Source organism: Ptychodera flava, chromosome 13 (genome assembly GCF_041260155.1).
Source record: "Ptychodera flava strain L36383 chromosome 13, AS_Pfla_20210202, whole genome shotgun sequence".
Taxonomy (NCBI): domain Eukaryota; kingdom Metazoa; phylum Hemichordata; class Enteropneusta; family Ptychoderidae; genus Ptychodera; species Ptychodera flava.
Window position 1 is genome coordinate 22,807,253 of NC_091940.1, and position 14,811 is coordinate 22,822,063.

General features: G+C 36.6%; 1 protein-coding gene and 1 long non-coding RNA gene across 3 annotated transcripts; one reads left to right on the forward strand and one right to left on the reverse strand.

The window, feature by feature from the left end:
* Positions 1 to 4,777: 4,777 nt before the first annotated feature.
* On the reverse strand, positions 4,778 to 7,560 carry LOC139148509 (medium-chain acyl-CoA ligase ACSF2, mitochondrial-like). The gene is made up of 2 exons (XM_070720000.1): positions 7,531 to 7,560; positions 4,778 to 6,451 (listed from the first exon to the last, which is right to left on the reverse strand). Exons 1-2 carry the CDS (start codon positions 7,558 to 7,560, stop codon positions 4,778 to 4,780), a joined length of 1,704 nt encoding a protein of 567 aa, XP_070576101.1.
* A 609-nt stretch (positions 7,561 to 8,169) lies between these two features.
* On the forward strand, positions 8,170 to 12,969 carry LOC139147853 (uncharacterized). 2 transcript variants are annotated; one of them, XR_011555816.1, is made up of 4 exons: positions 8,170 to 8,937; positions 10,207 to 10,349; positions 10,828 to 10,910; positions 12,561 to 12,969. It is a non-coding gene; the product is annotated as an uncharacterized lncRNA (long non-coding RNA). The 2 variants fall into 2 exon arrangements; XR_011555815.1 differs by lacking the exon at positions 8,170 to 8,937 and having other exon boundaries at positions 9,808 to 10,349.
* Positions 12,970 to 14,811: the final 1,842 nt, after the last annotated feature.

A 14,811-nucleotide genomic window follows, 5' to 3' on the forward strand; every position in this document is an offset into this window, starting at 1 on the left:
CTATTGCATCCCTATATTTTTTCTGTTAAAATTCCATTTCGTATTCTAAGGATCCCAAGGCTTCTGAAAAATACAGCTTTGTTATCTGTGGGGGGGGGAGGGGTTGCGGGTAGATCCCCTCTAGTCCATGGCCTAATTGTCATGACACACATATTGCATCTCTGCTGTCTAAGTCCATGAGCTCATTCATTGCGAACATGTTCTTGTGCCATGTCTTACTATCATTCTGAATAACATTGAGCAGCCGCGGAGTTTCCTAATTCGCAGTTCTTCCTACGTCACCTTAATGTCGATACTAAATTAACCAACACAAAAGGTCAGCTTGGCATAAATTTGATGATTACCTAATTGTATACACTGATGCACGTATAACATTATAGCGATCACATCACCAAACGCTAACTGGCCGAGTACTCATTAAGAAGAAACAGTGTGAAAATGGTACAGCAGAAACCCTGTATTCAAAACACAGAGCCCAAAGATGCAATGTGAAAGAAACACCTTGAAGCAGATGAAAGTACATAACAACCCCCGCGATACTACTTCCCAATTTCAGAATGATACAATGTCCTACCAGGACAGTGTATACTATTCTTGTTTACTTGAAGGAATCAACAAAGTCTAGGACTAAATTACCCCTACCGGTATTTCTAAACTACTTTTTGACAAAACCTGATACCTTTAATCATTCTGGCTATTTCTGAATTATCACCCTCCACTGAAAATTTCAAAGATTGAACAGCCATAACAGTATGGTCTATAATAGCTTTTGATCCAGGAACATAAGGTTTCATATTGATTTCTACTAGCAATATCTAATCAGTAGCATTAAAACATGATCCCTTAGAAGTCATAAAATATTTACACCACGGTCTTCAGTACGTCAATTTCGGGCGCAGAAGTGTACAACATTCAACAAGAAACTATGCACGTCTGAATGGCATATTCAGAAAAGAATTTTATTGACCATTTACATCACGAAAACGACTATACGATTACAACATTGTTTTTTGTGTACAATTTGAAAGCTAAATTTATTGTAGCAAGGATTATACTGTCGTTTTTTTTTATTTTTAGCTCACGTGTTCACACACTTAAGCTAATTTCACACCTCTGTTTGTGTGTCGGTGTGCGTGTCTGCCTGTTGGCTTGATGTCTCAAGAACGGCTGACAGGATTGAATGAAATTTATAGTACATACATTCGGTTTAGAAATTGCAAAAACTGATTACTTTATGGTGAGTGTGGCTGGCACACTTGTGCATATTTGCATAACTAATGATTTAAATTTAGTAAAAAAGGATATATACTGAGAACGGCTGCAGAAAATATGATGAGATTTGCTACAAATGTTGATCACATTAGGATATATCAGCCATGAAAGATATTAAGGTAACATTAAAGTTAATTGCTTACTTTCCTGATCAGGTATAAATATGTGGATCAACATCATCAAAGTTGACGAAACTTGCTATGTATATTGAGGATACTACGATAAAACATGAATGAAAATCGTTTAAGAGTTTGAGCTATGCTGATTACAAATTTTCATATATCATGAACATTCCTAATTCGGGAAATATATCTGTAATGAATTAATGAAAGTTAATAAACTTGCTATGGTCATTGTCGATATAACATTAATTAATTTGTACTAAAGCTAATTACTAATTTCCATATTTGACAAACGTTCCTAATTACGGATATATATCTGTACGATCAAAATCGACCAAACTTTCTATTTTCTCATCGAAAGTACTATGATATAATATAATTGAAAAGCGTTCGCCATTTGATATTGGCTAATTACTAGTTTGTATATTTAACTTTGTAATTGGGGATATATATCTGTCTTGATTGTATCGATCAAAGTTGAAAAAACGTTCTATGTACATTGACGATACTACGATATAACATGAGTAAACGTGTTAAGTAATTGTAATTTGAGGTCACCTAACTAAAAATTTGCATAACTAATTAACATTCCTAATTAGGGATATATACTGGAATGGATTAATCAAGTTGACGAAACTTGCTATGTACATTGAAGATACTGAGATTATAACATCTATGAAAGTTGTCAGGAGATTTGATCATCCATTTAACAATTTCCATGTTTCATGAGCATTTCTAATCGGGGATATATATTTGGATCGTATTGATCAAAGTAACAAAATTTGCTAGGTACATTGACGATACAATATCAATGAATGTCATTTAGCATTTTCTTTAGCTAATTACTGATTTGCATATATAACGAACTTGCTAATTAAGGATATATATGGATTGATTTGATCAAAGTCAACTAAACTGCCTATCGAAATTGAAGATACTTTGATATTATATTATTGAAAATCGCTTAGCATTAGTGATCAGCTAATTGCTAATTTGTTTTTAATAAACTTTTCTAATTAGGGATATATATCTGGAATGGATTAATCAAAGTTGACGAAACTTGCTATGTACATTGAAGATACTGAGATTATAACATCTATGAAAGTTGTCAGGAGATTTGATCATCTAATTAACAATTTCCATGTTTAATGAACATTTCTAATCGGGGATATATATTTGGATCGTATTGATCAAAGTTAACAAAATTTGCTAGGTACATTGACGATACAATATCAATGAACATCATTTAGCATTTTCTTTAGCTAATTACTGATTTGCATAACGAACTTTCCTAATTAGGGATATATATGGATTGATTTGATCAAAGTCAACGAAACTGCCTATCGAAATTGAAGATACTTTGATATAATATTATTGAAAATCGCTTAGCATTAGTGATCAGCTAATTGCTAATTTGATTTTTGATAAACATTTCTAATTAGGGATATATATCTGGAATTTCTTGATCATAGTTGACGAAATTTGCTATGTAAAGTGAAGATACTATGATACAACCTTATTGAAAGTCATTGAGCATTCAGCTAATGTCTAATTTAGCATAATTGACGAATTTTCTTATTAGCGACATAAAACTGGAAGAACTCTAGCAAAATTTATGAAAGTAACTATGGATGAGACAATGATACCGTATTAGTGGAAGAGAATTTACATTTTCGTGCCAGCTAATCGATAATTTGCATTTGAAATGAAAATTCCAAGTTAGGCAGATTTTACTAAAGGGCCTGACCATAGTTGATCGTGACAGTACTATGTATATTGATGACAACGTTATACAGTTATACAACCGTGAAAGACATTTTAAATTTTCGCGTCAGCTAATTCATAATTGCATAGTTTAATGAGCTTTAATTGTTGGTATATAGAGCTTGAAAAACATGACTAAAGGCAATAACACTTGCTATGCAACAAATGAAAACGTGTGGCAAAGGACTAAATTTACTGACAACTGCAATATACTGAAACACGGGAACATTTTCGGTTCATATCTTGTGGATAAACTGTAGTCTGATGACTTAATTCGTGCCCGTATGATACAAAAATCCTTTGCATGTCCATTTCACCCTTGCTTGTAAAAACTTCCATTACAAGAGAACATCCTGTCCCCATCTTGACCCATTTTAAAAGACTACCGTAAAGAAAGGAATCCTAGTTTTCTCACTCAGTCTATTCTTGCAAAATATACGATATTACTTAAGATTTTTAGTTTGGGACCGAATTGTTATAGATCTTCAAAATGTTTAGCTTGAATCTATTTAATTACATTATGGAGTGTCATACATACGAAAATTAAAGACTGTTGACATCACATTAGTGTGAATGGACTAGATAACAACTCCTTATTTACAATCACTGACTCAGGAGATAAAAAGAGCAGCTATGAATACAAATATGAACACCTTTCTTCCTTTCTTATACACTACGTAGAAAAATTTGAGAGTTGCCTTCAGTGCACAGAGACCTTCAAGTCTTATGTACGTTAAATAAATGTTACTTACTCAGCTTCGCTATCAATGAATCAATCTATCGATCTATCTATCTATCGATCAATCAATCAATCATTAAATCAATCAAATTCATTTCTATGCTCGAAATAAAAAAGGTGGTAGTGTTTAATATCGCATAACGGAGGCAGAACAGCGTTGTTTAGTATGCTGTTCTAAAAAGATGAGTTTTGATGTTCTTCTTAAAAATATTTAGACTGAGTGACTGGTACACTTCTTGTTCTGGGACGTTTCAGGCAAGGAGGGAAGTGCAGGAGAAAGCACGACCGCTCAAGTTTTCCTCTTACTCCGTGGTACATGCAATATAATTGTGATATTACAGGGAAGGGCTCTGGATAAACTTTGAAGCGGATTAGGTCAGATATGTAGACAGGAGCATTGTTGTTCGACTCTTTACAGGTGATGAAAAGGACTTTGCGTCCTGGATCCTGTAGTGAACGATCAACCAGTGTAATTCCTTGGGAACCGTTTTTTTTCCGAGAGCGAGACACGATTGTAGCTGCAAAATCCTGATCACGCTGAAGTGGAAGTCAGAACAAATGCTGATGACAAACCATACAGGAGTGCATTACAGTTAATATAGTTTTGATGTGATTGACATGGGCAAACATCTGACAAACTTCTTTGAATAGGTATTCACTTATTTAATAGACTGATTATAGTTGATTGGTCTGCAAATTATATGATTGTGCTTACAGAAACGTTTATTGTGTGCAAGCCACGTTCAAATCTTATGAACCACTCTTTCCATCTTCCAGACCCGAGGTAAGTGGTTGAAAGCATGCCTTAACGTGTACCTCCAATTTAACACAAACAGCAATAGTCACTAACAAGCCTTGCTGCAAAAATTAGTACATTCGCCTAAATTCCAAACATCGTCTTAGCCTTTGCTTGAAGTTCTTGAATGCGCACTTTACCCGTTGGACCACATGGAATGGAGTCGACGAACAAGATATATTTTGGCACGTGAAATTCTGGCAAAAATCGCCGCGCAAACTGCAAAAGTTCTTCTACTGTTACCTCTTCTCCTTCTTCAAGACAGACACAGGCACAGACCTCTTCTATGAATCGCTGATCTGGTACACCGATAGTTCTTGATAATTTGACCTTTGGATGTCTGACAAGAACGTGGTCGACTTCAACAGGATAAATATTTCCTGCGTCTTTAATGATGATATCGCTCTTTCGCCCAATGATGTCAAGGCATCCATCTTCTTCCATTTTACACATGTCGCCTGTGCGATACCAGCCGCTTTCATCTATGGCTGATTTTGTTTGCTCTTCATCGTCCTCATATCTCAGCATTGTGTACGGTGACCGGGCACACAGTTTGCCAACCATACCACGTGGTACGATCTTACCGTCGTCATTAATTATCTTGACTTCAAAATGATCTATAGGGTATCCGATTTTCCAGAATTTCTCAGGATTGTTGCTGAGAGTTACATGCCCCAATTCTGTAGTTCCTAGTACTGTGTAGATATTCAAGTTTAACTCCTTCCTGGCCCTTTCCAAAGTTTCAGCTGGAGCAAGGTTGCTACTGGTGAAGACGTACTTCAGACAACTATTATTGAGTTTGTCCACATCCACATACCTAAGAAAATCTAAGACAAATGTGTATGATAGAGCAGCTACTGTAACACGTTCTTCCCTGATAAAATTTACAAGGCTTTCCGTGTCAGAATTTGAATCTGGCACTATAACTGTGAAGCCATGGCTCACGCCTGCAACCAAGGACAGTTCCCCACTTGCATGCGAGAACATGTTCATTGACATATAGCATATGTCTGTCCCCGCTATTTGTGCCCAGTGTCGACTGCATACATGTACATTCTCAAGAGAAATTCTATGTGATCTCACCACCACCTTTTGTAAGCCTGTACTGCCGGAGGTTGTTAACATCGTCATTTCGTCATCAGGATCAACGGTTTCTCGTAATTGTCCAACTCGTCTAAAGTCTTCGTCATTTCCCATCTTCATCACTTCTTCATAGCAAATCATTCCTGGCTTTCTCTCAATGCCAAGACGAATCACAGTACGAAGGGTTGTTTCTTTACCTACGTCACGTTCTTTTGTTTCACTTGATAACTCAGGTGCGACATTCGACAGAACTCTTTCTTGATCACCAGGCCCGATAATTAAAGCTGCCATTTTGGTTTTGTTCACCAGATGTTCGAAGAATACCTCATTGAAACCAACTACCAGACGGACGCAAACGAGCTTTGCATAGGCCATCGCATAAAATGACGTGATCCATTCGTAACAATTCTCTGCCCAGATGCCAACACGTTCACCTGGCTTCAGACCTAAGTGAACTAAACCAGCAGCTAAACAGATGACATCCTCTCGCAGTTGCTTGAAGGTGATACGTTGTTTTGTAGATTTCGAAGTAAAGACAAACGCCTCTCTATCAGGGAACTCAGCAGCTGACTGGTCAAGTGCATCGCACAATGATTTCCCAGTAATGGAATACTTGATGCTGCATGCAGGTAGCTCTTTCCAGATACTGACATTTTGGATGAGTTTATTAGTCACCTGCAAGGTAACATGGTAATATACAAGAAGGATCTATAAGTAATTGTCGGGGTGACTATAATAATACATGACGTTAATCAAGTATATAGAGATATCAATAATCAAGCGTCTACATTTATAAATACACAGATTTAGCTAGTTTTGTATTTGGAAAATATTATTCATAGTTTCCTCACACATAACATTGTATAGTGAATTAATATTTCAGTGAAATTTCAAAATCAAATGCAGCTGTAACCACCCTTGTCAAATAAAAGCACATTAATATCAATTATATAGTGTCTATAAATACACAGATTTAGCTAGTTTTGTATTGGAAAAAGTGTTCATATTTTCCTCATATACTACAATGTACAGTGAATCAACATTTCAGTCGGAATTTCCAAAATCAAATTTCTTGTACACATATGTACTTGTAACCATCCTATTTCTACCAAATGGTTTTATATCATATTATCAAACACCTATGCACAGATATTGGAAAAATGAATCCAAAAAATCAAAATTTCTTGTACACACATGTAGTTTTTACCTCCTAGTTTAAGCAGAGTACATTGACATAAATTATCAAACATATATAAATGTACACATACAGCTTATTTTGTATGTAAAATTGATAATAGATTGCCCTATAGATTCCAATGTATTATGAATTGATAGTTTTGGGTGAAGCGCTGCATCGACCACACAGTGACCCCTTCCCTATATGTCACAATCCATTTCAATAATATTTAGACCCTTTCTTTTGAGGCCATTGTGGATTTTAACTTGAAAACTGACCTTGTTCGCATCAAAATTAAAAAGGAAGTTTCTCTACAAATTGTTTGTAGATCATACAGCCAGGTGTCTATGTGCCAAATTTCAAGATCACAGGTCCTGTCAAGAGAAGATTTACAGTATCATTTTTCCGAATTTTCTATGACCTTTGACCTGCCCTACATCTCAGCAGCTAACTGAGCTATGACTTTATCTCATCCAATATAAGATTCCTAGAGGGCTAGTGTCTATTGAAGAATGACTGGTATGGAACCAAATTGCACTCCAAAATTTTGGGGTTGTCCCTGACCTTTTACCCTTACATCATCCTGTACACCATTAATTATGCACATATCTAATTCAAGGTTAGCCGATAGAGCCAGAAGTCTGATTTTAAGTGGAGAGGGATAAGTATTAGACGTTTTTTGACAAACGTCACGTGACCAGAGTGACCTTTAACCTAGATATTACTACTTGACCTATAAATCAGTAAACAGTTTCAGTTGCGCATGAAAATTGGGGAAGGTCACTTTGTTTTCCTTGAAAACACTCTTGAAAGGTCACTGTTTTATGCACCGCATCATTTTGAAAAACACCGGCCCTCCCAATAATTTCTATTGAGTCCATTACTGTAATAACATCGGGGCGCCCAACGTGTAGAATTCGTAAACACATATATCGCAGCCCACCACTTCATGCATGTAGAAAGGCGCCGTTGAAGTCCTACGGGGCTGGTCTTCTTCGGCCTGGGGAGTGGATAATTTTTTGCGGACGTCATGAGGTGGCTGATTTTGAAAACAGGGTGACCCCTCACCACCCCTACCCCCGGCGACATAGGTAAAACGAAAGGTGATATATATATATATATATATATATATATATATATATATATATATATATATATATATATATATATATATATATATATATATATATTATATATATATATATACATCATCATCATCATATTTATTCAGTACTATAGGCCACCGGCCTTAATGTACAATTTTCATATTGAAAAGTTACAGTCACTTGAGGTTTCAGACAAAGTTACATTTCTAGTTTCCATTGCCAAGCAGACGCTGACGTTGTTTAGAAGCATGGAATACATATTTTGCTAGATTTTCCAAGATGCTCTCATTTTCTGATTGTAATAATCGACTAAATTTCCATTTTATAGCAGGTGTGTAGTAAAATTGAGGAATGAAACGGGCTCTGAGATTTTCATATTGAGTACAGACCAGGACAAAGTGAAATTCGTCTTCTATACAATTACAATTAAATGGACACAATCTATCATGAAGTGGAATTCCAAGTTCTCTTCCTTTTTGAACTAGAAGATTATGGGATGATACCCGAAGACGGGCTAAAGCCTTGCGATATACAGTAGTCTGAATACATTTAAGATATTTCTCACATTTAAAAGCATTTTTAAAATTTACATATGTACGGAGACTACAGCTACTCTCTATCTCTGATTGCCATTCTTGCATTGCGATATCACAACACCTTTCTTTAAACTGTTGAAGTAAATAAGTACAATCGATTGTTTGCTGATTTATCCAGAAGTCACCAAAACCATATTTATACAACAAATGTTTTACATATAAAGCCCAACAGTTTACACTTTTTTCTGCTCGATCATACTGGTACTTGTAACAATCATAGACAATTTCAGGGCATTCAGGGTGAAGACATCTTATCCAATAACGTAAAATTTCCATATCAAGGTAAGTTTTAATGGGATATCTTCCCAATTCTCCTCTTACAGCAGAGTTTGTTGTGTTCACATTTACACCTAACAGAAATTTGCAGAATTTATGCTGGATTTTTTCAACATCGACACAATCTCGTGTCCCCCAAATAGCACCACCATAAAGAAGGATAGGAAGTATCTTACAATCAAATATGTGAAATGCAATGTTGGGATGAAGCCCATCAAATCTGTATAAAGTGCTCTCAAGATTGTACAAAGCCTTCCTGGCTTGATCTGCAATGTATTTTTGTGCCTGATACCAGACACCTGAACTTGAAAGAATGACCCCTAAATAGTTATACTTTGAAACTACTTCAATTTCTTTACATCCCCAGTACCATTTCTCGGTCTTTTTTAGGCGACCTCCTTTTCGAAACACAATTATTTTGCTTTTACCAGGTTTACTGTCAATCTCCAACGTTTACAATAATCATAAAGACGGTTAAGGAGTCGCTGCAAACCATTAGGGGTGCTACTAAAAAGAGACAGATCATCAGCATACAACAAATACAGAAGCTTTAACGTATAAGAGTACACAACAGTTTCTGTACCATATTTCAATGCTTCTTCTAAGTCATTAATATAAAACAAAACAAAAGTGGAGAAATGACAGATCCCTGTTGTACACCAGTACTGATTTCAAAGAAATCACTTATACCTTGGGGAGATTTTACAGAAGCTTTCACATGTGAATACATAGAGTAAAGAGATGAAAAAAAAAAAAAAAAAAAAAATTGCCCCTTATCCCTTTCTTGGCCAGTTTATAAAATAATGAATAATGGTGAATCCTATCAAAAGCCTTTTCAAAGTCTATGAAAGCACAGTAGAAACGATACATATTTTTCAATAAGAGTACGTAAAATAAAAACATTATCAATGGTACTTCTCTGTTTTCGAAAACCACTTTGCGCTTCCACCAACTTACTGTATTTGTCAAACCAACTTTGGAGCCTTTCTGTCATAATATATGTATAGATTTTGCTGATTGCATTTAAGAGCATTATACCACGATAATTACCTGGAATATCTTTACAACCTTTTTTATGAATCGGACTAATTAGGCCTACTGCCCATTGTTTGGGAAAAACACCTTTGTCCAAAATTCCATTGAAAAGAACACAGAGCATATCATACATTTCCTGGGGTGCATATTTCCAAAATTCCAAAGGAATACCATCTGTTCCAGGAGCTTTGTTATTTTTCAACTTATTTACACTATTTTTGATTTCATTCATATCTATAGGACAGTTTAATTCAGAGCAGTCAATATCTACATCACTGAAATCATCAAAATTAAGCTGCTCTACAAAGTCCTGGACAGAAGTATAGAACTCTTCCACACCCTCTACTTCCATTTGTTCTGGATTGAACAAGGCACTGAAATAAGTATGCCACTCTTCCCTTGTAATATTACTTGAGATACCAGTTGAACTTTGACTCAATTTCTGCCAAAACAATTTTGAGTTTGGCTGCATAGCTAAAAATTCTAATTCTTCACGTTTCTGTTTTTGATACGAGGACTTTTTACTGCGTAACAAGCGTCTATAGTCAGCTTTCATCTGAATATAACGATTCAAACTATCCTGGCTACGAAATTTTCTGAAATTATTCAAAGAACTATAGACTTCCCTCTTTGTATTCAAACACTCCTTGTCAAACCAAGGATTCTGTCTATTACCTGTATATTGTGTATGCTTAAATTTCATTTCCTTGCTGCAAGAATATATAATTTTACAGAGACAATCAGCTGCACTTTCAAAATTTTCACATGCAATACACTCATAGAAAGTTTGACACATGTGCTCCACATTATCTGTATTGAAATTATCATAATATTGGTCTTTTTCTCTGGAACCCATTTCAGTCTCGAGAAATTACTGTTATGAGTATTTGTGCCAGAAGAGACATGGACTGTGTGAACCAGAAAAGTGAGGTCAAAACATAAAGGTAAGTGATCTGACTCAATACGGTCATCAACTTTAAATTCCAAAAAATTACAAAACATATTTGCTGTGGTGAGAACATAATCATTTACACAGGTCCCAATACTGGATACATATGTAAGATACCAACTCCTTTGTCTTGACATAACCTACCATTTACAACAGCAATATCTACCCTAGAGCAAAATTCCAAAAGTTGTGCACCATAATTATTTACCACGTTATCCTGTGAAGTTCTAGGTGGTAACTGATAATTACAATTTACTGAATCATCAATTGGGAGATAATCTGAATCAAACTCAATACTTTCTGAAATATTACCAATTCTCCCATTAAAATCTCCTGCAATAATTACATCACAATTGTAATGAGTAGTATACTTTATCAGATCAGACTCTAAATTGTCAAAGAAACTCTTATCTGCAAATTTTGAACCCTCTGGAGGACGGTACACTCCAGCAATCAATAAACGTGGGTTGTTGTTTTTCGTAAGTACAGACCAAACTATATTTGTAGATGTACACGAGAGAGGTTTAAGTTCAAAACCACAGCTGTTATTTTCACGAAAGAAAATTAATATACCACCAGAGGCTCTCCCGTAATTACTTTTCTTTACTCCAGGAGCCTGAATATTCTTATAACCATCGAAAGAAATCTTATCTTGCTTTGAAAGCCATGTTTCTGTCAGACATATAAAATCAAATTGTTGGATATATTCACGAAAATCAGCATTACCAAGTTTTTCCAGCAAGCCATTTACATTCCAAACTAGAAATTTCAAATGAGCAAAGTCAGCTTAATACTTTCTTCTGAAGTTGTGCTACTGAAAACCCTGGATACATTACTCTGGCCGTGGCCAAAACCCTAGTCGGCTCTGCTTTGTGTTCGTCAACAGGGTGTAAAGGACGGACCTTTTGGTAAACTCATCGTATACATATATTACACCATTTACTTTCAGTTTATCATATACAAATTTTACTGATTTCCTTCTGTACGAGCTTCTTCTGCGTACTTGCTTAGTTTCCTTCGTATTTCCCTCACCCGTGGAGTGTAATCTTCTCCAATGCGATAATCAGATCCTTTAAGTCTGTATGCCGCTCGTAGAATTTTCTCTCGCTGCTTGAAGCTGGAAAACTTCGCTATAATTGGTTGCGGGTGGCTGCGGGCGTATATGAGGCGATGTACACGTTCAAAGTCCGGAGCCTCTTCGATTTGCAGCTTTTCTTTAATAAAGTCTGTCAAAATCTGCTCAGTAAGCGACCAAGGTTCTTCCCCAGCTTGCTCAACTCCGTAAATAATCAAATTGTTTCGTTTCATTTGTGCCTGAGTTTTATCCAATTCATATTCCATTTACCAAGCCTGTAACGTAACCCTTCGTTTTCTTCTGACAATTTAGCCATGGCTTCGCTATTTTCTCGCACTCCACCACGCAATTCTATAACTTCACCTGTTAACTTTCGTACTCTGTCATCTACTGTCTTTATTTGAGTAGATATTTCTTTCCTCAAACCTCTTATTTCAGCCATTACATCGCTCAGTGTACAGGCGGTACTACCGTTTGCAGTGTTGTCGGACGCAACATGGCTGCCGTCACTATCATCGCTCAACTCACCGGAGACTGGTGTACTAGTAACGTCACTTGATTTATTTTCAGGGCTTCGGTGATGCTTCTCTGTTGGGCCCTCTCGTCGACTTCCTTGGACCGGGGTTTAACTCAACGTCACCGGATAACAACAAAAGGAGGAGTAGTATACCCACAACTTTCCAACTTCGAAGCTCGCGCTCAACACGTACCACCAGAGTCATCACTGTACACGTATACGCACACGTGAGGAAGCCATCTTGAGCAGAGGACTGAGACGAACGAGCATCGTGATCTTTACATGCCATTTTAACGAGCATGTTATCGTATTTCGGCAAAAGAAACCACCAGTTGCCGGCCAACACACTTCAAGATAGTCTAGCAGAACAAATTTAACAAAATTTCTCCCGTAACGTTGAGAAATTTTGAGAGAGAATTCCGTCCATCGGCACCACGAGGAATACTCTACAAGCGCCCTCAAGCGACTATATATATATATATAATATATATATATATATATATATATATATATATATATATATATATATATATATATATATATATATATATATACTTGTTTAGTTCAAGATCAGCTGGAGTAGAGTGCTCAATACTAGAGTAGAGCTAAATACACAACTGAGTTGATCAGGATAATCTAAAATATTACATTTCCACTACAAATTTGTTTCGTATAGGCTGCAGAGCTGCCTACACTCATCGGGTGGCTGTGATCGACTGAAACTTTAGCGGGAACGATTTCTTTTGTTTTGTTTTTGTTGGCACCTGTTTGTTGCAAATGGTTGAATAATTAGTGACTGCACAAGAGAAATTTTCTCCTGTGTCTGCAGGTCGATATAATTCGTTTCTATTGTTGAGGGAGCACATTTCTGGATATCTGAGGAGTATGAATTTCTCGTGGAGGCACAGATTGCATTTTTTTGTGACGTTGGAGTATGGATTGCATTGCTTTATTATTTTCCAGTCAATCCTGTATTCTGTCTTTGCATCTTTCAGTGACCAGATGTGCTTGCTCAGTTCGGTGCTGTTTCTGTATTTTGTGTTGCGGAATGATAGCATGTGGTTATTATATCTTGTTTTGAATGGAGTCTCCGTCAGGCCGATGTATGTTGCGTGTGTGTTGTTGTCTTCTCTGGTGACCGTTGCTTGGTAAACCACGCCCTCGGTGAGGGCATTTTCCTGGCAATGGGCATTTGCTCTTTTGTCTGCAGTTGCATTCTTTATTGGCGATGGTGGCGGTTGTGTTCTTGCTTTCCATTTCCTTGGCAAGTACTGATTTGTTGTGTGAAGTGATAATACTTTGCATGTTCGGCATATATATATATTGCTCCAAAGCAAGCTTCAGATGTAGTTTTCAGCTTTTGCTCTTGATAATGGAATGGGACTTCATGTACTGTATTCACGAGTTAGTCCAATTTGCAATAATCTGCAACATAAATCTCTGTACCCTGTCCACAAGTTGACATTGCCTGAAATCCATATCGCACAAGCTTGAAGATATATCTCCTTGGAAGCCATCATTGTTTACAGCCGGGGGTCAGAGGAATATGAAGGGGGTCACTCAAAATATTGAAAGCTATAGGGGGGGGGTTACTCAAAATGTTGAGAGAAAGAAGGCGGTTACTCAATTTTTGGTGCAAAATGTATTGAAACGTTGGTGCAAAATGTATTGAAACACGTACCTCTCAGATTGCACCACTTCACACATCAATTTCTAAAATTTTTACTCAGTAAAATTACACATTGAAAACACCTCTGAGATTACGCCAAACTGTACCAATGCACACTACAATTTCTCAAATTTTTCCATGCAAGGGAGATGAGCAAGCCCGTCGGACACTTTCCCCATCAGCCTTCCGCATGTTCTTCAATCAGTACTTTCAAAGTCTACCCTATCAGATATCCCAGTGAGGACCCTGTTATGATACCCATCCATATTAAACAATACTGTATGTGGTTGTATACTGGTTATAGTGTGACCTTTGACATCTATGTTTTGTTGTGACTTTGAATTTCATTTTGTTGGTTTCACCTTTTTCAACCGTCATGAGATAAACAATGATTATCTAGCAGGGTACACTAGGATTTGAATGGTCTTTACTATTGCTGTATTTATGTAAATTATATAAAATACATGTATTGAAATTTAAGGTTTCAAAAGTGAGGGGGAGGGGGTCAGTCAAAATTTCCATGTAAGAGAGGGGGGTTACTCAAGTTCATCATGGTTTGGGGGGGGGCGGGTACTTGAAATTTTAGAGTTTCCGACAAAATTCCTCCAACATCCCACCCCACCCCCCACCCCACC